We start from the raw sequence: 25,894 nt of genomic DNA on the forward strand, positions 1-25,894 counted from the left end.
ATTTGTATAGAAACTTAATAAATAATAGAAAATTGTATTAAAACATTGAACCATTTTGTATATTTTTTCTATTATTAAAAATAAATTAAGCATTAACGTTGAAAAAATAGTGAAATTTTGTGTTTCTATATAATTTAATTTTATGATTGTCCGGGAAAAATATTCAGACATGACCATGCCAGTTCATGTATGATCAGGCCTGAAATTAGACATGATCATGTCTGATCATGTCTGAAGAGTTTAATACGTTCAGAACTGCTCATGCATGACCATGTCTATTCGGGTCTGGACCAGCCTGATCTATTAGATTTAATTTGAAAAACTTAGTTATACAGCGAAGGTTTTCAATGATATCAAAAATCTATATATATCTATATACACTTATCCAAAAAGTTAAAAGAACAAAAAAATTTCATAAATTTTTTAGTAATTTTTGGAAGGCTGTATTTTCGTGAAAAATGATCGTATCAAAAAACAAAAAAAGCAAATTGAAGCTTGAAATCTCTAATTTAAAGATCTTCAAGCAAAATATTTTTTCGAGCCACGGTTTTTGTGGAATCATAAGAAAAAGGTCGAGACAAAATTTTTCTAAATTTTTTAGTTTTGTTTTTAAGGTCTACGGGGCCGGGAAAAATTTTTTCAAAAAAACGAATTTATGGCTCGCTTAGGAAATTTATTCAGCTACAATTCGCTTTTCTTTCTCTGTACGTCTATTTGCTGCTGAGATATCAGCCTTCAAATGAAAAAGGATTCTTTTGTCTTTGATTATTGATATCTCAGCAAATAATGACCGCACAGTAATTTAAAGGGCAGTTTAAGAAGCTTGAATAAATTCCCTACTAGCTTCATTTTCGATTTTATCAAAAAATAAATTTTTTTTCATCTTTGATATCCATTTGAAAAACCCTTAAAAAATGGCCATTTTCTGGTTTTTTAGTCGACTCATCGCCACTCTGCAAATATTGATAAAAAAAATAATGTTGCCAGGTAATTTTACAGTTTAATGTACCCTCAAAAACCCTGGAAATTTTCAGATTGATCCATTGAACCGTTTGTCCGGGCCGATTGCTCAAAGTTTTACAAAACAATTAAAGGAACAAGTTTTGTTCCTTAATTTGTGTAATCATTACCAAAATGAAAAAATCAATTTTTTTCGGATTTTCTTTCATTTTTGCGTTAGTTATTCAGTAAACGTAAGGTAAAGAGACAAAAAAAAAATTTTTCCAAAAACCGAGATAAAACAAGAAAGTTTGTACTTTTTTTTTTTTTACGTTTTATTCAGTTTTTTTTTTCGTTTTTCGGAAATTTTCTTTTTTTCTTTTTTTAACCTTACATTTACTGAATAACTAACGCAAAAATGAAAGAAAATCCGAAAAAAATTGATTTTTCCATTTTGGTAATGATTACACAAATCTTGTTCCTTTAATTGTTTTGTAAAACTTTGAGCAATCGGTCCGGACAAACGGTTCAATGGATCAATCTGAAAATTTCCAGGGTTTTTAAGGGTACATTAAGCTGTCAAATTACCTGGCAACATTATTTTTTTTATCAATATTTGCAGAGTAGCGATGAGTCGACTATGAAACCAGAAGATGGCCATTTTTTAATGGTTTTTAAAAATCACTAAAAAATTTATAAAATTTTTTTGTTCCTTTAATTTTTTGAATCAGTGTATATATATGTATATCTCGTAACGAATGTGAAACTGATCTTTTAAAAGATTTGAATAACTAGAAAACAAATGCCTTCTCTTGTTTTCCAGAAACTTGACTAGAGTCAGGTAATAATAATTTGAGTTCTTTAGAGCTAGCACAGCCATGATGGCACAATCAACTAAGAAAATATGGAAAATATAGTTATAATTTGTTGCTAATTAGTTGCCGCAATTAATAATATATTGCTTTTTTATGTTTTTAATAAAACGTGTGGCTGTGCTAGCTATATATTAGCTAGCACAGCCACAGTAAAAATAGGTACGAACGGTGTACGAAAACGACAGAAGTATGAGAGACTATGGTAAGATTTAGCGTTGATGTACGAGAAGATTTAGAAAAAAAAAATTCTCTGACAGGTTGTAATAGAGATTTGTGGCTGAGCTATCCTAATCACATAAAGAGAAAAAAGTACAATTATATGAACTTGAATTAAATTAAAGTTATTGAATGTATGCATAGTTACTTGTACATAATGAAAATAGCAACCCTTTATGACAGCATTTGGATAGAATTGACGAAGTATACTTCTTAAGCCAATTTCAAAATCTGTTGTTACAGATAGTACTTCAAGGTCCGGTGTTATTTGCCTAAAATAATTTATGACTGCGACATAACAAGGTTTTGTTTTATTGGACATCATGCTCCAAGCTACTGGAAGTACCTAAAATTGAAAAAAATCTTAAATAATAATAACGAACAGTAAATAAAGGTTGTTCGAAAACAAAAATGAATTTAATTTGAAAAAAGTTTACAGTATCGTCAAAAGACAGCATTAAAGTAAGAAACTGGTAAATTTTCCGACTTGGCTCTCGTGGGCAAATTTTGTAAGTTGCATCTACATACATATGTACGTTTCGAAAATTTTGCAACAAATTTGCATCAACAAATATTGTCGCTAAGGATCCATCAGTTCCATTAATATTAAAAACAGTTAACTGACTTTCATTTGAAAAAAATGAACTTTTCCATCGTTGTGAATTTAATCACATCACATATTCTTCCATCGTCTTCGGAACCGGAGGACCGTTGTTCTTGCGCCATGTTTGCATTGTCTTTACAATGTTGTTATATGGTTCCAGAGTAGATGCACGTGGGTGGCTGTAAAAATAACATGATCATTGGTAAAATTAAATCATATGAGTGTTACTATTATTTTGTAATTGTGTTCAAGTACTATTAATAAAATTATTCTTATGCATCTTGAATATTAAATAATCAATGTTATATATATATAAGATTATATTTTTGTGCTGTCAAATTATGATCTTATTTGTTGATTTAATTAAATTTTTTAAACCAATGAAAACACAGTAGCTCATAGAATTACAAAAAAGAATTTGATAATTATTTATTCACGGAAAGTTAAAGTTATTTTTTAATCATTAAATAACATTATTGAAAATTATTGTAACACATTTTACGATACTAATTATTTTTAAATTGGATATTTTGGTACATACCTTATGCTTACTTCATTATAAACTATACGCAAATCACGATTGCTCGATGTTATCGCTAGATAAAGTTCTCGTTTAAATTTATAAATCAAATGATGATTATAATTTCTACTATGATTATGATTTTGGGTCAATAATACTCTCGACTCTCCAATCTTAATTCCTCGAGCTGGACATTTAATTCTATTTTTTTCATGACACTCAACATAACTATCAAAATAAATAGATTAATTAATCTAAACTAGCACAATATATATAAAATAAAAAATAAATGGTAGTAAAACATGAGGCATTTATTCATATCCAATAACTTATAATATATGAAACTCATAAGTATCACAGTTCGAACTGAAAAATAAAAAAGTAAATCTTACTTACGGAGCATCATTATTATTTGATTTTCCAGTTAGTGAATAACAGTATCCATCAAAAAATATTGATACTAATGTATTATGTTTTTTCGGACCAAATTGAAACATTTTTATTGAAGATATTTAAGATTATTTTGCGTAATGACAATGAAATTGACTACGTCTTTAAATCACGACAGGCAGTGCGAGATCAGTTTCTCCATCAGTAAGAGCTCTATATTACGTACAAGACTGGAATATACATATATATATATATATATATATATATATATATAAATATATATATATCTATATACATATATGTATATGTATATAAGCCAACGTATGTTTAACATGACAACCCTCACAGATTTTAATCACGGTGGAAACACGGTGGGTTTGTTCCATTTTACCACTGTGATTACGCGGTGTATCCACCGTGGAACCACGGTGGTGAAATAGCACAAAGCCACCGTGGTATCACGGTGGATACACCGCGTAATCACGGTGGAAACACCGTGTATACACAGTGGTCAAGCCACTGTGGATTCACGGTGGATACACCGCGTAATCACAGTGGATACACTGTGTATACCGGTGGTGAAATGGAACAAACCCACTGTGTAACCACGGTGGATCCACGGTGTTTACACTTATACGGTGTTTCCACCGTGATTCAAATTTGCGAGGGAACTGAATGTATTATTATATATGTATTTGCACATTTATTACATAAAGTCATTTTTTTTATTGATAATTTTAAATACGGAAATCTAAAAAATGTTAATTACCTGGATAATTTTATTATTTTTATTGTGTGTCGACAAAGGTAAGTGACCAAATTTTATATCTTTCTTCAATGATACTTGTTTAATAAATTAGCGTCATTATATATTGTTACACGAGTAAACAAATGCCGATCGGCTTTTGTTTCTTTCTAGAATAATTTTATTTTATTTAGTTTATAAACAATTGAAATGCTATTTATTAAGCATTAGTCTGTGTCCATTATTGTTAATCGTCGCACCGTTAAAATTTACAATCTTCATATTTATTCAGTTCGAACACAAAGTGAAATCTTATTAATTAGAATCACTAAATTTATTATTTAATGGCAGGTATTATCAAGGAAAATGGATACTCGTATTTTATTGAGCGAACTATCGGTGATCGAAAGTATGTATAACATTTTTTTATTTAGTAAACTTTTCGATTGATCATTTTTCATAACAATATTAGCTGATAATAATACATACTTTATCAACGAGAGTGAATGTAGCAGACATCAGACAAATTTAAAAATATAAATATATAGAGGAAATAATAAAAAAATAAAATTTACAAAAAATGCGCTTATTAATTTTCAAATTTTTTCAATGCGCATTTTTTAAAAATTTTATTTTATTAATTATTTACTCTATTTATTTATAATTTTAAATTTGTCTGATGTCTGCTACATTCACACTCATACTTTATCATACAAAAATACATACATAATACATACATACATACATACATACACACATACGTGCATACATAATATATTTTATCAGCTTAATATTTAATTAACTTATAATTATATATTTCAACTACTAAAAATAACTGATTTTTCCACAGATATGTTCATTGCCAACTGAGGTTGACCCAGCGATGTCCGGCTCGAGGAATCAAAGATGAAAATGGTCCCATAGTGTTAAGTCGTGGGCACCAACATGCTGGACGTCTTCAAAGGAACCTGGTGAGGGAAAGATTTAAAAATGAGTTAATAACAGCAGCAACCCGATCATTCCTACCGTTGCGCCAAGTGTACGGTGAAGTAGCTGCACTGTAAGTTTCCCGTAATAAAATGCAAGTTATTTAAGTAAATGAATAAAAATTAATTTTTATATTTTTTTTTTAGATATCGTGAAAATGTTACCGGATTACTACGATTTTTATTAGCACAACTACTTCAATACTGCCGCAAATCAATGACACTAGTTTATTGACGTACATCGTAGCTAAATACAATAACAATGTAAGTTTTTCTTCTCGCAACTGATGCACCTTTTTGACTTATTTGACTTGTCTTTGACTTAATTAACTTGATTTTCACTGCTATGATTCTTTTCACTTCAATATTTTTTTTTTAACTTAAAAATTTAAATTAACTAAGTTAAATCCAAGACAACGTGACTTTAATTTGACTTAGCTGGCGTAAATGGGTACTAAGTAAGACAACTTAATCAAAAGGAAGTCACAACCAAATGTGTTTTCATATTTTAAGATGTCATGTATGCCATCTACTAATATTTATTGATTACAAAATTAATTTTTTACAGGTTTTTCCAATAATTACTATACTCTGGTCTACTAGAACTCACGAAACTTGTAATGAAGTGATGAATCAAATCAAAAGAGTATTTTTACCTATGGAAAATTTAAATATTTACGCTGACTTTGATTTGAAATCTAACATTCAAATTGCGTATCCGGAAGCTCAAGTAATAGGCACTTATGATAGTTTTTGCCGAGTCAGTAAATTTTTTTAATGAATTAAACTTTCATAGAATTCAATATAATAAGTTTAAATTTAATTTATATAATATTTATTTTTATAGATTTTACATCAACAAGCATTAAATTTGGGTATCGATTTACAAAATGAACATCATACAAAATTTGTTAAACAAACAATGAGCACTATTCTTTTGCCTGGGCATATGGTCTTAGATAGATTTTTACAATCGGTAGAGACATTAAACCCTGCAGTTCGTCTTCATTTTCAGCCGTTCATAAACTACTTTGAAAATGATTGGATTAGAAACGTTAACTTTGACGCATTAAGTCTGTTTGGTGTTTCAGCTGGTATTACAAATGTACCTGTATTAGCTGTACGAGATTTCCAATACCACTTAGGAAGAAATCCGACAGCGTGGGATTTAATTAGTAAGTATTGAATGACAATTACTATCTTTGTAGTTTTTGACCCCTGCTTTACCTATACGACCACACCAAATCCTACACCCAATTACTTTTATTGTCTACGTCTCCGTTATTTTGTCCTCCCAATATGGTTCTCTTCTACGCGTCGTCTTGATGAGTTTATACCGATAATTATGGCTTTAGTTCATAATTCTCCGATCATCCTTTCTTATTTTCAGTTTTCCTACTCTTTTATTTAAATTTCCTTTGATTGTTCCTACTTCAACCCTTTCCTACATCACTTTCATTACTTCCGCTTCCATTTTCTCCAGGTCATCTTTTTATTCCTTCCTCCACTTTGACGACTTTTCGCTTAAAATACTTTTACACCCCCCCCCCCTTTAAGAGCATGACATTAAAATGAAAATAACTAGAAAACAATGCGGAATTCGAAAAAACTTTTGTAATAGGTCTGATGGTTTCGCCGGAAAAGTAAGAAAAACTCAAAATTTAATATGAATTCGACTTCAATCTCAAATAACTTTTGAACAAATAGATTCCGCAAAAAATGATAGGAATCTTTTTTTGTAGAGCATTCAATTCCCTACAAAATTATGCCTGCCAATTATTCCTATGACGCATCGTTAGCTACATATAAAAATCAGAAGACTTAAAAAAATTTTTTTCCATGTTCTTCTTATGGGAAATAGAAAAGTGCAATGCGGACAATGTTAATATTAATATTAAGAGCTCTAATTTTCACGGGCGTCTTTTTTTATCTCACTGAAACTTTTGAACCTGTTTGGAAGAAAAAAAAAAATTTGTTTGTTTTTTGAATCACCCTAATATATTTATATATATATATTGTGACGTTAGATTGCCGAGGGGGTGGAGTTGAAGGTTGGAGTACGTGGGAATCTGTGTGTTAGAGAGATATAACGTGAGTATGTGTGTTGAGTTGAGTGTAGTAGAGAATGAGTTGAGGATATGGAGTATAAATGTGTATGATCAGATAAGAGTGTGATAGAGTACGTGTACGGTATGGGGTATGTTTTTGGAGTGTCTGTGTGATGGAGCGTGGATTTAACGGGGGATGTCTGGCTGTGTCGCGGATAGTGGCCACGATAAAGTGCCTCCCGACCAGTGATGACGACTAGGTCTAGGCTTAGCCCTCGGGGTTGACGTGGTGATCGCGGAGGTGCGACTGAGATGTTGCCGCTCCTTCGTGGTGGTACCCGCAGTTAGCTGAGGTGCGTGTACGATTATTAGGGGGATGGCAGGCCTCGTTTGCGATGCTCGAGGAAGCCAACAATTCGCTAGCTTCGTATATCACGGGGAGTGACATTACGGGAAGGCCCGTGAGTCCACGGCTTGTATGTTTGTGAAGGTAAGAATGGATGGAAAAGCGAGAATGTGAGATTGAAAGAGATGGAGTGGAGTAAGCGAGTTAGAGTGGGAGATTATCGTGTAACAGTTGTGTGACTACCGTTGAAGAGAAAAGTTGAGACTTGGCGTCGCTCGTGTACGAGTCGACCCAGTAGTCGTTTGGAGTTTTAGGGTAAGCGGTGGTGAGTCGGAGAGTCGCCAGGGTGGACCTCGACCGCGACCGTGGACTGCTGTCGTTTTGGAGCCCGTATCTCTATGTATGGTGCTCTTGGAGCCGTCTGACGCATTAATTAATTGTCGTAAATTACCGCATTATTTATTTATATTGTAGTTTATCTAGTAGTGTATTAAGTTTGTGATTCGTCGTCGTCGAGAGGTTCCCGATGTTGTATCCAGGTATTTATTTGCGTGATGGACCGAGAGTATTAGACCGCGGGTCTTTTGGGCCCTCCGCGTCGCTCTCGCGTCATCTTTATGGTATTTTATTTAGTTTTGTTTTGTTATTTTATGTTTTTTGAATTAGTTAATTAATCGGCTTCTTTCGCATGAAAAGAACCGCGACCCTCTCTCCACAACCTAGCATACTGAGCGCACCAGGGCATGCCGCTACCACCGGTCATGTCTCTCATCTCCAAAGGGTATAGTTTATAGGTTTTAATTTACGTGTACGTTCAGACCGGTTGCCGATACCGGGGAAATAAAACTCGGCTGGCACCCGTCAGGATCTGGAGGAGATGAAAGGGGTGATTGGTGGGCGAAGGGTAACGTAGCCCGATTTTGAGTAATTTGAGTTTTGAGTTTTGGAGTAAATTTGTTGAGTAAAAAGTTTTGAGTAATTATTGGGTTTAATTAAGTCTTAAGAAATATTACGTTACAATATATACATATATGTATATATATATATATATATATATATATATATATATATTGTTTTTTTTACAGAAAAGTATATATTACTAATGATCTTCGCAAATAATGATTTGAGAAGATTACAAAAGAATCCTGTCGTTGTAATATCTCGTTTTCCGAGAGCTAATAACTTATGCCTTGAAAAACCGTTAGTGGAACGTATGTGGAGGCTGTTGACACGTGAACAATTGGCTGTAAATGCATTTCTACAGAGAATGGTTCCTGTTCAAGATTTATATTAAAATGATTTAACTTATACTGCAGAGTTATAATTAGAGGGACAACTAATCGTCAATATAGAGCAAATAAATGATTTAGTACAAAATGCTGCCATTCAAAGTGATGGTAAGAAAGAATTATTTATTAAATATATATGATACTCTAGTTTCTCTATAGTGTAATTCTTGGCATTTAACCTCTCTCTATCCTTCTTTCTTTATTTACTAGGATAAGTTTTTTGTTTCTTATTTATCCCTTATTCATTAAAGAATATTATGAATTCGGTCTTGTTTAGATCAACCCTCTGCCCCACACCTACTTTTGATCTCAATGCCTTTCTTTTAATATGTATTTTTCCCTTGTTATCCTCAAATTTAATACTATCTCTTTCTTCTAGTATTCTCCCTTATTCATGTTCATTTTCTATTCTCTTTCATTTTTCCTACTTTCCTTATACGTCCCTTTCATCCACTCACATTTCCTCTACTCGATTTTCCCCACCTCTTCTAGTTCTTCAATCTCTACTCCGATTAATGATAACTTTTTATTTTCTTGTTATTGATCTATTTTATTTTATTTATTTATTTGTTATTATTTTTTCTTATTAACAGAACTGAATGCTAATCAGCAAGCTGAAGATGCTAATATTCCAGTAGAAAATAATGAGCTGATGGTTTGTTCCCTATGTGATACAAATCCTGTGCAAATTGTTTGTTTGGCGTGCTTACACATCCAAATGTGCCGTCAATGTTCCGAACATGTAAGGGATGCAGCAAATCTTCAAGGGTTAAGAATAAAATGTACATTTTGCAATGTAGCCGCTAGATTTAGAGAAGGACAATTCCAGATAAACCCCAACAATAATGAGTTTCCATTGATGGTATGTGAATTATGTACTCGCCATCCGATTACTATCGTGTGCTTGCCATGTTTACATATTCGTATGTGTGAACAATGTTGTCAAGAAGCCACAGCTGGTGGAAATAGGAACTGTCCTATTTGCGGCCAACGTGCTGAATTTCAAAGAGGATATTTCCCATAAGTATACAACAACCATAAATATGCAACAATAACGTTTCTTACATTTATGTATTAACTTGTACGTGCAAAGCTTGAAATTAATTTCAAAATTTTTGAAAATATAGTGACGCAAGCAAATAAGTAGTTTGAAAATATTTCAAAAGTTATTTACATAATAAAATAAATAATAATGTTTATTAATATATGTATCATATTGAAAAAAGGTAATGACCGAAGAAAGTAATGATATTTGGGAAGAATTAGCAGATATACTGTCTTTGTAAGCGTCATTTATCGCTAAATAATATTATTTGTTTATTTATAAAAATTGGCGCGTAAAAATTAAGTAATGTAACAATTCTGATGAGTATGATCTTAAATAAGTCATGCAATTGTAAGGGTAATTTAAAGTTAAACAATTTTTCTTTATTTACATTATAATTTGTGCGTACAAGTTTGATGATTTAATAATTTGGATGAGTATGATCTTCAATAACTGATATAATTGCAAGCGTAATTTTAAGCCAAATAATATTTTTGTATTATATATTAATATGTACGTATAAGTTTTTTAATTTAATAAATTTGATAAGTGTGTCATTTTGATACTCATACTATTATTCGCGTCATTTTAAAGCTAAAAAATTTTTTAAAATGATGTATTACTTTTTATCTACAAGCTTAACAAATTCATAATGTGGAAATGTACGTCATTCAATTACTATATTTTTAATTATGAATAAAACTTAAAGAGAAAAAAAAATTGTTTATTTCATAATTATTTATTAAAGATAATATATATTCAATTATAATATTGAAAAAAAAAATTCAGATTTAAATATCAAAAAATAGTTTAGTAGAAGTTCCAATTTAATTAATAATATTTATTATCTATTATTCTATTATTTTTTATTATCCTGTCTACATAATTTCATAACACAAATTAAATTTTTAAATTGAATAGTGCGCTCTCTTTCTCTCTGATCTTCAATTTATATTATCGAACGTGATCGGTAATAACGATCATTCGCTGCGTTCTGTAGGTAGAGTACTTTTCTGTTCATTATTTTTTCGAAAAATTTTCCTTCGATCGAATTTTTCATCGTTGTGATTTTTTCTAACGTGGAACGTTTTTTATAGACCAAAGTTTGTAATTAATTTAATTTTACATTAACTCTATTTGAATAATTATTTTACGATCAAAGTATACGTCTACTGCTATCCTTTCATGTAAATTACCCTTTAATCTACATTCCGGGAAGGGACGTCTCTGGCTCCCCTGAGGCTCTGAGCCATGGTGCTCAGGCTTTTTATAAACTTTGCTTTGGCGATTGATGGGGAAATTTCAATTATCGTCATTGGTTGAAAGTGACGACAGTTTATTGTTTATTCGTTAAACTTATTGCAGTTGACTTCCCACTGTTTTTTGCCGCATAAAAAGGTGAAAAAGCTGATGCTACGTTTTCGCGTGCTGTGCAAAGAGGAGTTCAGAAATAATTATTTTAAATAATTATTAAAGAAAAAAAAAAATTATTTGGACATAACACCAGCAGCTTGCGATAATACACAAGTATAAGATCTTTTAATAACATGTCTGTTGTTGTCGAGCTAAAGAATATAAAAATTACTAATTAAAAATTCGGATCACATTAAATATAAAATAAATGATACAGCAAATTCAATAGTTAATGAAAAATAAAATAAATTTTCACCAAATATATTTGAATGTGACATACTTCTAATTTTTGTATGGAGCATTGGTGACACTTGTGTGTCTTATTACACTAGCAGATATTATTGTTGAACAATCTGGTACATTGGCTTCTTCAACCCTTTTTACATTAACTTCAGCTAATTTTGTTCCATTTACAATTTTTGTGGATTAAATTCTATTGAGTGAGTTATGTTTTGAAAGCCGGTTCTTATAATTTTTTTCATCGTGATGATAGGTTACATAAAATAAAATATTTGTTGAGATGATAAAATAATTGGTTTTACGCAATACTTTAAATTAAAAAAATTTTATTTATTTAGTTCTCGAAAATGCTTTTTTTTTATAACGAATTAATCTTTATTAAAAAATGAAATGTTTTTAACAGCACTATTTACTGACTGCTTCTGTACTTTAAAGTAATTAATTAATTCAAAAATATTCGTCATACAGTGGTAAATATAACCATGGATGGCGTTGTGCGCGCTTGCCCTCGTAGCGAATAGTGAAGACGTATAAAAAAATTTCTTCGAATTAATTGCCCGGGAAAAAATCACCATGCATGATTATGTATGATCGTGCAGGATTCATGGATGATTCGTGCCTGACCATGCATGATTCATGCATAATTAATGCTTGATCCTGCATGACTCATTCATGGCCAGCCATGACTCATTCGTGATCAAGCATGATCATACATGACTCATTCCAGATCAAGCTTGCTCATGCATTGAGTTTGAAATAATTGTATCCAGAGATATGTTCAATCAGGAAAGCTCATGCTGGAGCATGCTATATTTTGCATGACCATACATGGTTACTACTTGATCATGCATAACTCATTCTTAGCCAAACATGTCTCATTCGTGATCAAGCATGATCATGCATCGCTCATTCTAGATCAGACTTGCTCATTACTGACGTTGGGAATAATTGTATCCAGAGATATGATCTACCAAGAAAGGTCATGATTGAGCATGATCTATCATCCATGATCATGCACTGCGCAGACATGATTGTAGAAGGCTATGCATGTATGGTCAACCTTAATCTTTCACGGTTATATGCAAATAGTGAAATATATTTATGAATATCCAGGCTTGATTATACATGACTAAGCATACTCGTTCATATTCATAAATGAAAGTTAGTCGTTAATAGAAACTGTTAGATTAATTATAATTATTGTTTCCTTTTTATTTTATTATTTACTTAATTTCGATTAATTTTCCGGGAAAAGATCAGCATGCATAATTATGCTTGATCATGCATGATTCAGGCAAGACTAAGCATGGATCGCACATGAATCATGCACGGCCAAACATTACAAATAGTTTAATCAATATCTATGATAAAAAACTCCAATTGAACCGATTGATTACGGTTAAAATCCGATCGAGTTTCAATCGGATTTGATTGAGGTTTTTAATTAGGGATAATCACATATTTTTTATGAAAAACTTCAAATAGTCCATGGCGGATCCGTTTCCATCGTGGATTTCAGTGTTAACTTAGTGTAATCCGAATTACACTGAAAATGCACCGGAATTTCACGTGTATCACCCGGTGGGTTTGTGAAAATTTCACTTTCACATTACCCTTGTTTCACACTAATCTACTGACACTCATTTTACATTCTATTACCATCGAGTTTCCACTGTATATTCTAGTGGTTCAAGCGCCACAGTACAAACTCGCTAAAAACTCGACGTATCAACAGAGTTTCGACGGTGTTTTCCGGTAAAGAGCGGTGTTTTGTCTGCCATGATGACAAGAGGTTTCTACTGTGTTTCCTAAGAGTTTTTACGACGTTTTGTCTGTGTTTTCTAGCGAATTTTTAAAAATTTGGTGTAATTAGTATGTAAAATAGTTATTTTCACGTTAAAGAAGTTCGTGCGCTGTAAAAAACCGTATAACATGGTGTAATTTAAGCGTAAAATATAAATTCCCACTAAAACCACCGCCGTGTACAATAAGTGTAGTTTTGGTGTACTCTTTCTTAAATCGAAGCTCCGATGGGAATAGCATGTAAAAATCGTGTAATACGATGTAATTCAAGCGCCCGAGTAAAAAAATTATATATAATTTTATATAATTATATATAATTCTACACTTATCCAAAAAATTAAAGGAACAAGAAAATTTTATGAATTTTTTAGTGACTTTTGGAAGGCTGTATTTTTGGGAAAAATGATTGTATCGAAAAAACAAAAAAAAAAAAACAAATTGAAGCTTGAAATCTCTTGTTCGAAGATCTTCCAGCAAAATAATTTTTTGAGCCACCGTTTTTGCGGAATCATAAGAAATAGCTCGAGACAAAATTTTTTGGTTTTGGTTATTGGGTCCACGGGGCCGGGAAAATTTTTTTCTGCCCTCCGGCCGGAAAGTGGCAACTTTCGAGCCGCTGCCCTGAACGAAGTTGCAACTTTCCAGCTTCGTCGAGCAGAAAAATAGTATACGCACCTTGGCCAGTAAAAAAGAAAGCCTCAGACCACATGTTTGTCAACCTCGGCTTCGCCTCGGCCAGCAATTACATGTGCTCTGAGACTTTTCTTATTTTACTGGCCTAGGTATGTTATATACTATGTAACGCTGGGGTACGTTATCCTGCACTTACTGGTGGAAGGGTGCAGTTAGTGGGTCAAAGTTTGCCCCGCTAGCTCTGAATGAAACTCTGACTGATTGAATTTAATTTAATAATGCCTTAGCAATAAATTAATTAACCCGAACTAGCCTTACAATTCTAAACTAATACTAGTACTTAGCCTAAGATTGAGTTCAGAGATGGAAGTAGTCCTGGATGTCCTTGGACTGGCAACTGGTTGATCCTTGGAAATCGTCTCCTTGGACCGTGATACTGATACCCAAATGTAGTAGCTAAGGAGAGTCTTAATTGTCTAATGTGGGCTTGGGAAAACACAGGTGAATTCACTCTAACACTGGTTTTAGTAAATAGTTTAATTATTTATTTAACTAATAATAAACTATTATGCCACGTCGCACACACACTGGTTTATCAATATCGTTACCGTACTTAACGGTACAGGGCTTTCTACCAATTTATTCAAATAACTGTCTCCGGTATAACAACAGATATGAGTTATTATTTATTACAAACAAATGTGATGTAATAAATACTGGATAATTTACTTAACTAATTATCACTGACACTAGACAAGTTACCAACAAATATGAGTTAAGAATAAATTAATAAGTAGTAATGACAATCAGCGAACAGGTCAATTACTACGCACAGCAATAAGCAAAAGCCAAAGCCGACTGCGACAAAGCTAGCTAACTGTGAAAAAGCACCGGCAGCTCGTTAACGCGCTCTCTTATAGACAGAACTGTCGCACTAATCATGTGACAGTTCTGTCCCGATGACAACCGGAGGCGTACGATGCCAACATCGTAACAACTATTTCCGAAAGATCAATTCCTGACTCGTTTAGGAAATTTATTTAGCTACAATTTGTTTTTTTTTTTGTTTCTTTGTACGAGAATTTGCTGCTGAGATATCAGCATTATGATAAAAAAGTAAAAAAAAATTTTCGAGAAACGAAAAAAAAAAAAAAAAGACAAAAACTCCGAGTAAAACGTAAAAAAATTTGTTTTATCTCGTTTTTGGAGATTTTTTTTCTTTTTTTTTTTACCTTCCATTTACTGAATAACTAACGCAAAAATGAAAGAAAAAATAAATTTTTTCATTTTGGTAATGATTACACAAATTAAGGAACAAAACTTGTTCCTTAGATTGTTTTGTAAAACTTTGAACAATCGGCCTTGACAAACAGTTCAATGGATCGATTTGAAAATTTCCAGGGCTTTTGGGGGTACATTAAGCTGTAAAGTCACCTGGCAACATTCCCCTTCCCATCAATAATTTTAAAGCAGCGGTTGAATAACTAAAAAACCATAAAAAGTCCATTTTTTGTAGGTTTTTCAAATTAATATTACGGATGAAAAAAATTTTTTTTTTTTAAACCGGAAATGAGGCTTGTAGGGTATTAATTCAAGTTCTAAAGCTGCTCTCAAAATCACTGTGCGACCATTAGTTGCTGAGATATCGATAATCAAGGACAAAAAGATCCTTTTTTATTATAAGGCTGATATCCCAGCAGCAAATTGTTGTACAAATAAACAAAAGAGAAGCAAATTGTAGCTGAATAAAATTTCTAAACGAGCCAGGAATTGATTTTTCTAAAAAAAATTTTCCCGGCCCCGTAGACCCAAAAACCAAAACCAAAAAATTAACATAGATTTTGTCTCGAGCTATTTCTTATGGTTCCGCAAAAACGGTGGCTCAAAAAATTATTTTGCTGGAAGATCTTCAAACTAGCGATTTCAAGCTCCAATTTGCTTTTTATGTTTTTTCGATACAATCATTTTTCCCAAAAATACAGCCTTTCGAAAATCACTAAAAAATTTAAAAAATTTTCTTGTTCCTTCAATTTTTTGGATAAGTGTAGAATTATATATAATTATATCGAATTATATATGATTTATATCGAATTGTATATAATTATACAAAATTATATATAACAATACAGAATTATATATAATTATATATAATGCCACTAAAAAAAATCACATGGTTATATATAAGCTTACACAATTATACAATGCGCGGCATTAATTCATCCTTACTTATGTTGCTTTTGTTTCAATGTACTTTTGTACTTATGGACATTTGAATTAATTCTTTTGGGAACTTATAAAAATGGTTATTTAAAATTTAGGCAAGATCAATAAAAGAATTTAAGTATAAATATGCATTAATACAAATGGTAATATGTGAAATTAGTCAATGATGATTGCAGTCGTAGAACTGTACATATGGCCAACTAAAAAGAAGAAAAACTTTATTTTTGAACATACCTGCGCAAGGAAATATGATTATTTGGTATAATTCAGAAAAGTATAAATAAATGAATGAATTTTTTTATAACCGAAAATATGTAATTTAGGAAATAAATGTAAAAGGTAATCTAGAAAAATAGTTTAAAAAAATTGTATGGTTAAAAAAATGAAAAATTGGCTTAATGAACAAATATAATCTAAGAAATAAATATAATCGTACAAAAGTATTGATGGTTAATTAAATAAAACTATTTATGTATAAATGAACATATGAGTTCATGTAAAAATTAATTTATGGACAATCGAAAAAATGTGCAATTGAATTTTAGGAAAAATACGTAAATGGACATTCGTATAAAGACTCATCTATGCAAGTGAAATCTACATAAATGGACATTCGAGTCAACGAACTTATGTTTTTACGGAATTAACTAAATGGACATTTTTAAAAATGGACAAACCGGTTTATAGGATTTACTATGTTGAAGACGATAATCAAATTCCCATCGTGGTCAGAAATTATTGAGTGTGTATAAAATAGAAAGTATGTCAGGGGAACTGCAAACTCGACAACCAAGACATCTTCTCCGAAGGTTTTTGCGGAAAACGATTAAATATAAAATAGTTTATCGAATATCAGGCAGAGGTGTCAGGAGAACTGGAAACTCAACTACCAAGACATCTCCTCCGAAGATTTTTGCGGAAAACGATAAAATTAAAAATAGTTCAACAAACAACAGGCAGAGAGGTATCAGGGGAACTGGAAACTCGAATACCAAGATATCTCCTCTGAAGGTTTTTGCGGAAAACGATAAAATTGAAAATAGTTAGTGAAATATCCGGCAGAGAGTTGTCAGGGGAACTGGAAATTCTACTACTTTTATTTTCTACTACTTTTATTTTCTCCGAAGGTTTTGGCGGTGTTATATCCAAATAAATTTTTTTTTATTTTAATAATTATATAATATAATTATTACTGAGATCCTCTTTGCAAGCGCGTGAAAACGCAGCATCAACTTTTTCACCTTTTATGCGACAAAGAATAGTGGGAGAATAGCTGCAGTACGTTAAACGAATAAATAATAAACTGTCGTCACCTTCCACCAATGACGATAATTAAAAATTCCCCATCAATCGCCAAAGCAAAGTTTATAGAAAGACTGAGCACCATGGCTCAGGGCCTTTGGTTTATTTTTGACTTCCTGGTCCGCGTAAATGGCGTCGATAGCCCGTAATCTTATTGCAGAAATCTTCCGATGTGGCAATAAGTAATCGTCGCCGATATACGTATCCGGCTGATTAATTTCGTGTAGGATATTATTTTATCAGTTACGGTTTTCTTTTAATTACTTAATTACTTAATAAAAGATCAAGTTCATCCCTTAAGCCGTTCGATTTTCATTCGAAAGTAGTACATATCATCCTACCAACCCAGCCGCACCCATTCTACCAACCCTACAGGAAGGCCGAGTGAGCTGTTTAGTTCTGGAGGGATAATAGCTGCCACACTAGAAGAATTGACATCGAAAGGTAGGTGAAAGAACTATTTTTCTATTATTCATAAATATTGTAGTGATTGGTATCTTAAATTAATATTACTTATACACTACAATAATAACACACTTAAATTATAAATAACAACACCACAATTAACAGCAGTAAAGAAAGCAAGAGAGCAATATAGTTTATTGATACAAGACGTATGCTGTTTAGTTGTCAATATATGACTGACTTTAGTCGCGCATCTATCAAACAAGAAAAGAACGCATTTGTTTTCTAGCTATTCAAATATTTTAAAGATCAGTTTCACGTTCGTTACAATATTTTTAGCTTAAACAAGAGCACCAATCTCTTCGAAGACGTTTGGGTTCTTACTTTTCGAAAAGATTTACTGTAAATAATAAATTATAGGAAGATAATTTCTTCCTCGTATTCTTTATTGCCGTCCGCACCCTCCAACCTGCTTGTCCAAAAGTTACTATCGCTACCAAAGGGAGAAATCCCGGATAAATAATTAAAAATTAAGCGGCGGACATAACATAAAGAACACTGGTGGCAGCGGTGGGATTTTCGAAATTAAAAATCCTTCTTTTTTAGCCACAGGTATCATTTTTCTACCAATTTCAAGACTAAAGATAGATTTTGTGGTAATTTTCCTACTTTTGAAATTAAAAAAAAAAAAAATTTTTTAATTTTGAGTTTCGTGGCATTTTTGTAAAGTGCCACGCCCTGACTTCGTGGACTTGCCACACCTTAGCAGGTAGCAACTCCACGTATCGCGGACTCAGCATTTTCCGCCCCTCGAATCGAGTTGCGGAACGCCTGAGTCACCGTCCACGACTTCGCGACCAAATCGCAGAGTCAGCAAAAAGTCATACATCGACTTTATCGTTCCAGCTTTGAGCTGTAGAAACTAACTCGTTCTCGCTCTTTCTGACTAAGTCAGCAATTTTCATCCCGATCTCAGAGACTTATAATTTCGTCGTTTCGCACGTCACCTTAGGGTGTGGTCACCATTACTCGAAATCAACAAAATCGGAGACGAAGAAATCTAACGCCTCCTCCAGTTCACGGCTTAGGTCCAGCAATGTCAGACAACGAGAAACCCGTCATCTGGCTAGATGCCACGTTGCCCGATGCAAACACCCCTTCAACTCAGTACGATGTGGCCAAGGAGCTCTATCAGGAGCTACCTAAGTTTAACGGTGAAGGCCCAACTTGCGAACAAGATTTTAAAGAATTTGACGCGATCGTACGAAGCTGGTTACCCTGCATCCCCCCAGACCACCATGATATGTCTGTTATAAAAATCGCAAAGAGAATCTCTGGTCGCGCTAAAAGTATCATTGAATATACTCCGATCCACAGCGTTGAAGAACTTCTTGACGCATTGGGTGAGAGATTTCGTGATGGCGATCCAGCTCTTATCTGGCATAAACGTCTAGCTGCGGCTTCCCCGAAAGACGGGGAAACTACTGAAGATTTTTATTTCAGGTTACCCAGGATGATAAAAGGCCTGGAAGCTGCATTACCCGAGGAAAATCGAGGTGCCATCATGTCGCAACAAGAAAAAGTTGCATTTGATCTTCTTTATTCCGCTTTGCTAGACCTTCCAAAATGGCTTGCGCGTCTAAAAGATCCAAAAACCTTGGAAGATCTGTATAAAGCGATTAAAGAAGAGCGAACTCACGAATGTTTGCGACCTTCTCGAGAACGCGATTTTAACGATTTTCCCCGTCACCCTCATAAGGATCGTCGAGACTATGACCGAGACTATAACAGACGTTACTCTAGAGACCATTATCAGAGACCTCGTCGGGATTACGATGATCGTGACGATCGTCGAGAAACCAGAGGGCGTACATTTACTTACTCTCAAAACCGTCACAGACGGAGTAAATATGATACAGATGACGAGGACAGCGTAGACTCTGACGCTAGTGCAGCGTCTGCAGATTATCTAACTTACGCTTACACCTCGAGTAAAGGGGGACGTAGTCAGACTCGTAACGATGACTTGACTTCACGAACATACAAGAAAAGCCCGTCACGATCAAGAACAGAAGAACCTTCTTCGACCAGAAGAAAAACCATGACGTTTGACCCTGTGGACATTGACACTGAAAAACTGGAGCATCTGAAATTAGACGCTCCATGTTGCGACTGTCCCTTCTGTCCTCACCGTGAAGTGACTAAATCTGCCTTAAGGAAAAACAAAGACGAGTATTTAAACTTGACGGGCGCTCGACAGGCCGAGGCGACTGCGAGTATGCCCCGCGAGCCTCGCTAATCCCCAAGCGCCCATTAGAGGCCTCAAACTGTGAAGGAATTCAAAATCCTCCAGCGCCCCAAACCCTCACACTAGTAATCGGTAAAGGACCGAGAGTCTGGATGAAGTCTCCAGACCTCTTCCAGGGTGGTTGTGAAGTTTTATTGGATACAGGTTCTGACCTGAATCTCCTTTGTATCGATGCTCTGGAGGATGATACTATCTTTTACCTCGAAAACGGCGGTAAAGTGGGCGGCATAGCGACCAGCAGTATGCCAATAATCGGAACTGTGACTCTCAAGGTCTTTAAAGTGGATGTCTGTTTTCAGGTTGTACCTAGATCACCAGGAGGTTACCTAGGTATCCTTGGAAATGGATTTTTCATCAAAGAACGAGCTGGCATTTCCTTTTATTGGAATACGCTGGTCCTTAAAAATCGACCTACCCGTCCTATCCCTTTTACAATGGAAGACGACCCTGACGGAGAGTATACCCTGTCCCTAGGGACAGGTCCAAAAATTTTTGACTCGTGTAATTCACTTCACGGAGAATCACAATGTTTTCTCATAGATACAGGGGGGACGTATGTTTAATAAACTCTTCTGCTCTTAAACCCGAAATTAGAGTAGATCGTGGTGACACGATGCTACTCCGAGGTTTGAATGGGCATTCTATAAAGACGATTGGTACCGTGGAATTGAAACTTTTGGGTTCGAAAATTCGATTTCATGTTTGTGATGGAAATTTACCCTTCCATGGTGTCGGAAGTTTGGGCAATAACTTCCTGAAAAAAGAGCAAGCGGAAATTTCATATCACCACCAATCCCTGAATTTATCATCGCGACCCTCCAGGCCTGTGTCTTTCAGTCTTGGGGTAAAGCCATCCTGTTCGTACGTAATTCCACCCCGTATGCGAATTTCTGTGTCGGTACCTGTCGTAAATCCAGAAATCAAACAAGGGTACCTCCGTAAGATCCCTCTTGAAGAAGGACTCTTAATGGGCGAAGCCGTTGTTTCAGTGGCCGAAAACCAGGCGATGTGTATGGTCATCAAAACTACATCTGACCCGGCAGAAATTGACATTGAACCTCAAGTGCTCGAGGTATTCGAATTCTATCACCCAGATCTTTCAGATGAAAATTCTGAAACATCCGATTCCTCACCCGAAAAAAAATCTTTATCCAAAAGAGGGCGCATCGACGCAATCCTTAAGAAAATTCAGACTGACGCTAAATTAAATGGAGATCTAAATTAAGCGAATATAAATCCTCGGTAGTTGTTCGGCATAAAATTTCTAAGCCATACGCCGAAGGATTGTCTTATAATCCCGAAGAAAGATCCCCGGCAGAGACAAACTCGAACGAAAAACCCATTAAAGAAGCAGTGATGTTACAGCTCGAGGAAAATTCTTGTCCAGATGACGAATCCGTAGCGGGATGACGTCGACGATTTGAACATAAAGCCTTATCTCATACAAGAATTGGGCGATAGTCCTATCGAGGTAACTCTCTGCGAAGGTAGTATAGAAGTTCCTGCTGAAGAATTACTCGATACAATCATCGAAGAAAACCACTGCAGCCCTATAGCTGGTCACAAGGGCGTCGTGAAAAATTATTGGCGAATCCGCGAGAGATTCTATTGGCCCGGCATGAAGGACAACATCTATAGATTTATCCAAAAATGCGAAATTTGCCAGAAGAACAAACTCACGCGAATTAAAGTATATTATATAATACCGTAGGACCACTTCCTATGACCAGAAGTGGAAACGTCCATATCCTGACGATTCAGGATAACTTTTCGAAAGCCGTAACCGCGATTCCAATACCCGATATCCGATCGACCACAGTGGCTGAAGCCCTTGTTGATCGATATATGTGTTATTACGGGTGTCCGAGAGTTATCCTCTCAGACAAAGGTACGTCGTTTACCTCGAAAATAATACAACAGCTTGTAAAAGCTTTAAAAATACAAAGATTAGCGACTTCGGGTTACTACCCCCAGTCAAATGGATCCTTAGAAAGGAGCCATCAACCACTAATAGACTTTCTGCGAGTAATTTCAGATAGGTATCCGAACTGGGATTGATATGTGGGTCTTGCTGCGTTGAGTTACAATATCAATGTGCACACCTTTATCAAATTCACTCCATTTGAGTTGATGTTTGGTCGAAGAGCTCGATTGCCAACCCCATTCCCCGATTATTCCAGAATCGAAACTTATTCTGATTATCTCGCTGACCTCATGGGAAGATTGTCAGAAGTTAGAGAAATCGCTGCTGATTGTCTTAATAAGGCAATACAGGATTCCGAAATTCGTTATGATCGACACATGCATGCCAGAACCTTTAAAGTAGGTGATTTCATTTATGTTTTGATAGAGCCGAGGAAAAATGAACTCGATGTTTATTACACCAGGCCTCATGAAATTGTCGAAATTAATGAATTTGGGAGTCTTATTTACCTGAATGACAAAAGGAACCGAAAATTGGTCAACCCTAACAAAGCTAAACCTGCTGTCGACCACAAAGCTAAACTTTTATAAAGTTCTCTGTTTCAGATCCGAGAAATTCTTACCACTATGAGACCATTGTTGATTTTCTTGATCATCATCGTGGAGAGCAGCCAGTCTAAGGACGTCATCACCATCCAGTCATTAATGGACAACCCAGGGTTACTGTATGACCCATTTAAGAAGATCCTCCTGATTGAAGAAAATTGGTACATCATCTCTTCCATTAACGTCCGAGGGTTGGTAGATCTGTACTCCTTTGAGTTGGACCGTATACACTCAACCATGCTTGCTTGTGCCAAGATCATCGACGTCAGGTCCTGCATGCATTATCTGAAAATCGACATGTTAAACGAGATACAGGTCGGAATACACCAGACCAGAATACACCGCCACTTGACCGGAACCAGCGAGCTACATGGTTCGGTTTCATAGTGATATTTCCCGAGAACTGTTTGGGACCATAGATTATGAAGATAAAGAACACATTACTAAGGAAATCAACAAGTTGTATCAAGATAACGCAGAAATGGTGCACCTGGTACAAAACGCCACTCACATCGTCAAAAGTGAGATCAATACCATTCTTCAGAGCAAAGCACAGATGCAGTCCAACATGAATAAACTTGCAGACGCCACTCACGCATTCATAAACGCAACTCTAAATTCATTGGAGAAAATCGCATATGTGGTAAAAGTCCTCATGCTGGGGGATCAGCGCTTGGAGGTCGTCACTAACCACTTACGAGTTCTGAGAGAGGCCGAGACCATCATCGAAGAGGCCAAAGCCGGCAGACTCTCTCCTCAAGCGATATCACCGAAACAACTATACAAAGCAACTATCAATATCATGAGAAAACATCCTGATTTAAATCCACCTCAGCCGATTGACAGGATTGACATCTCAACCTTGTCAGCATTATCGACAGTAAAGGTAGCGAGGGCAAAAGGTTACTTACTTATTATAGTAACCCTGCCTCTGTTCCACAAGATTCCGCTGCTATCATATGAAATGAGACCGTTGCCAAAACCAGAAAATGTGAACGGGAAAATTCAAACTTTGACAATCTTACCACCTAAAAAGTTCTTGATTACAGATCCAAGTCTGCGAAGATTTTTCTTGGCAGACTCCGAATATAAAAACAAATGCACAAATATTGGAGAAGATCTTTCGTGTCGCCCCGACATTCCATTTCAATCTACTGAAGATACAGAAGAAGTCGCTTGCGAAATGAAGCTGCTCCTGAAATCAACGCAAGACATTTCAAAAACTTGCAACATCCACATTATCCCTGAGTGCAAAACCACGTGGATAACGCTCAATCAACCGAACTCTTGGGCCTATTCGACATGTAAAGAAGAAACATTAAGTCTCAAATGTCTAGACCCAATTGATAAAGATTATTACATCAACGGAACAGGGATGATCCATATTCGGGGTAGATGTATAATAAAAAACGGAAAATACTTAATTAAAAGTATAGATGAGGAGATCACTCAGCTGAATATCACTTTGACAAGGTTAAACTTAACCTTGGAAGCGCTATCGTCAAATTTAATAGCTGAGCTCGAGGTCTCAGGATTTTTCTTCAGAAAGAACATCGACCCATTAAATACAATTGATAAATTCCAACCGGATGTCTGAAATTTCACTACACCATCAAGAAGACGACATTCACCGAGTCATGACGGCGGGAAATATGTCCGCCCTCGTCGTCTTGTGTGTTATTCTCGTCGTTCCAGTCATCCTCAAATGTTTCATCTGCTCAAGCAAAAGGCGCTGCTTCACCTACAAGAAAAACAAGCAGCTAGTCGAGGTACTTAATAAGACAGTAAAAGAAACCAAACATACCTCAGATTCCAAGCCAAAATCTGTCCAAACCCAAGCGCAACCAGAGGTCATCGAACTCCGAGAAACTCCGTCAACTCCAACTCGTGTCGCTTTCTCTGCAAACAGGAGAACAACTCCAACTCGTACTTTAAGAGGACTTCGCCTCTCCGAAAACAACGCCCCAATTTAATCATCTTAAACAAGATAAGAATAATGTATAACTGAATTAAATTCGCCGGTAAAAATAGTAATCCTCTTTTAATTATTTAGAAACTGACCCCAAAATAATTTTGGGGGCCTTTTGGAAAACATTTACAAATTTTTGTATTCAATAAACCATATTCATGGTTATCTTGAAAGAGGATTCCAATTTTACCACCACTTTATTTTAAAAAGAGAAATAGAAAAATTAATTAGGAAACATATTACTAGACTTAAGATTACAAGATAAATTTTGGAAAAAGAACGAAAATTTAATAACAGATTTATACATTTAAACTATTGAAGAAATTTAAAATCACCTGAAAATTATAGAAAACAGGATAATTGGTAAATTCCTGTTAAAAACCGCGAAATTACTTTTCAAACTAAAGCAAATTATTTTAAACGGTTACCTTTCACAGCGTATGCGCGAATCCGAACGCAGATAACAGCCGCTGCCAAATATTGTCGCAGCCTTGACAAATTTTCGTACAGGACGTCATTTCTCTGCCCAATTCTCCTTTTAAAACTTAAACCCCATGGAAACTCCTTAAAATACTCCTTTTCACCACCTATAACAAGAAAACGGAAGCAGTAAATAGAAGGAATTTTCTTCCAAAACAAACTTCAGAATGTTACTCACCTCAGATAGTCACACGCTTCGATTATAAGCTTTATACATTTACCTTGCGAATTCAGATAATTACGCCGTAATTAATAAAAAAAAAACTCTAAATTCAAAATGCAAAGGGAAAACCAAGTTTTCTTTACGTATACACTTGCATATTTAACCATATCCAAGTTGTATACGATTATTTGAAGGAATGGACGAATTTTTGGGTTAAAAGAAGGAACACACGATCTTTAAGCACATTTTCTCTTATTAAAAAGAGAAAACTGACAGCTGAACTTGACTTGCAAGTGGTAACAACATTTCGGTTACCCAGCGAACGCTGGTGATGGCCGAATTGCCCCATTTTCTTCCGCTACCTCGAATTCCTCCTCTTCTGGCTCATCATCCCCATCTTCCCTAAAGAGCCAGGAAATTTAT

At 34.7% G+C, this 25,894-nt stretch overlaps 1 protein-coding gene and 1 long non-coding RNA gene across 3 annotated transcripts in view; both read left to right on the forward strand.

Moving 5' to 3' along the window:
* Positions 1-2,292, forward strand: part of LOC130677661 (death-associated protein kinase 1-like) — a 152,067-nt gene extending 149,775 nt beyond the window's left edge. The window contains exon 18 of the mRNA XM_057484499.1: positions 2,274-2,292. Coding sequence (XP_057340482.1) covers positions 2,274-2,277 — 4 coding nt within the window. The 3' untranslated portion in view covers positions 2,278-2,292. The remainder of the gene's footprint in view (positions 1-2,273) is intronic.
* A 1,750-nt stretch (positions 2,293-4,042) lies between these two features.
* Positions 4,043-10,636, forward strand: LOC130665886 (uncharacterized). Of its 2 annotated transcripts, XR_008989602.1 has the most exons (7): positions 4,043-4,698; positions 5,140-5,349; positions 5,423-5,539; positions 5,844-6,035; positions 6,123-6,450; positions 8,755-9,066; positions 9,552-10,636. It is a non-coding gene; the product is annotated as an uncharacterized LOC130665886 (long non-coding RNA). The 2 variants fall into 2 exon arrangements; XR_008989601.1 differs by lacking the exon at positions 4,043-4,698 and having other exon boundaries at positions 4,982-5,349.
* The last annotated feature ends 15,258 nt before the right edge of the window (positions 10,637-25,894 follow it).

The sequence above is a fragment of the Microplitis mediator genome, chromosome 1, assembly GCF_029852145.1.
Source record: "Microplitis mediator isolate UGA2020A chromosome 1, iyMicMedi2.1, whole genome shotgun sequence".
NCBI classification, from domain to species: domain Eukaryota; kingdom Metazoa; phylum Arthropoda; class Insecta; order Hymenoptera; family Braconidae; genus Microplitis; species Microplitis mediator.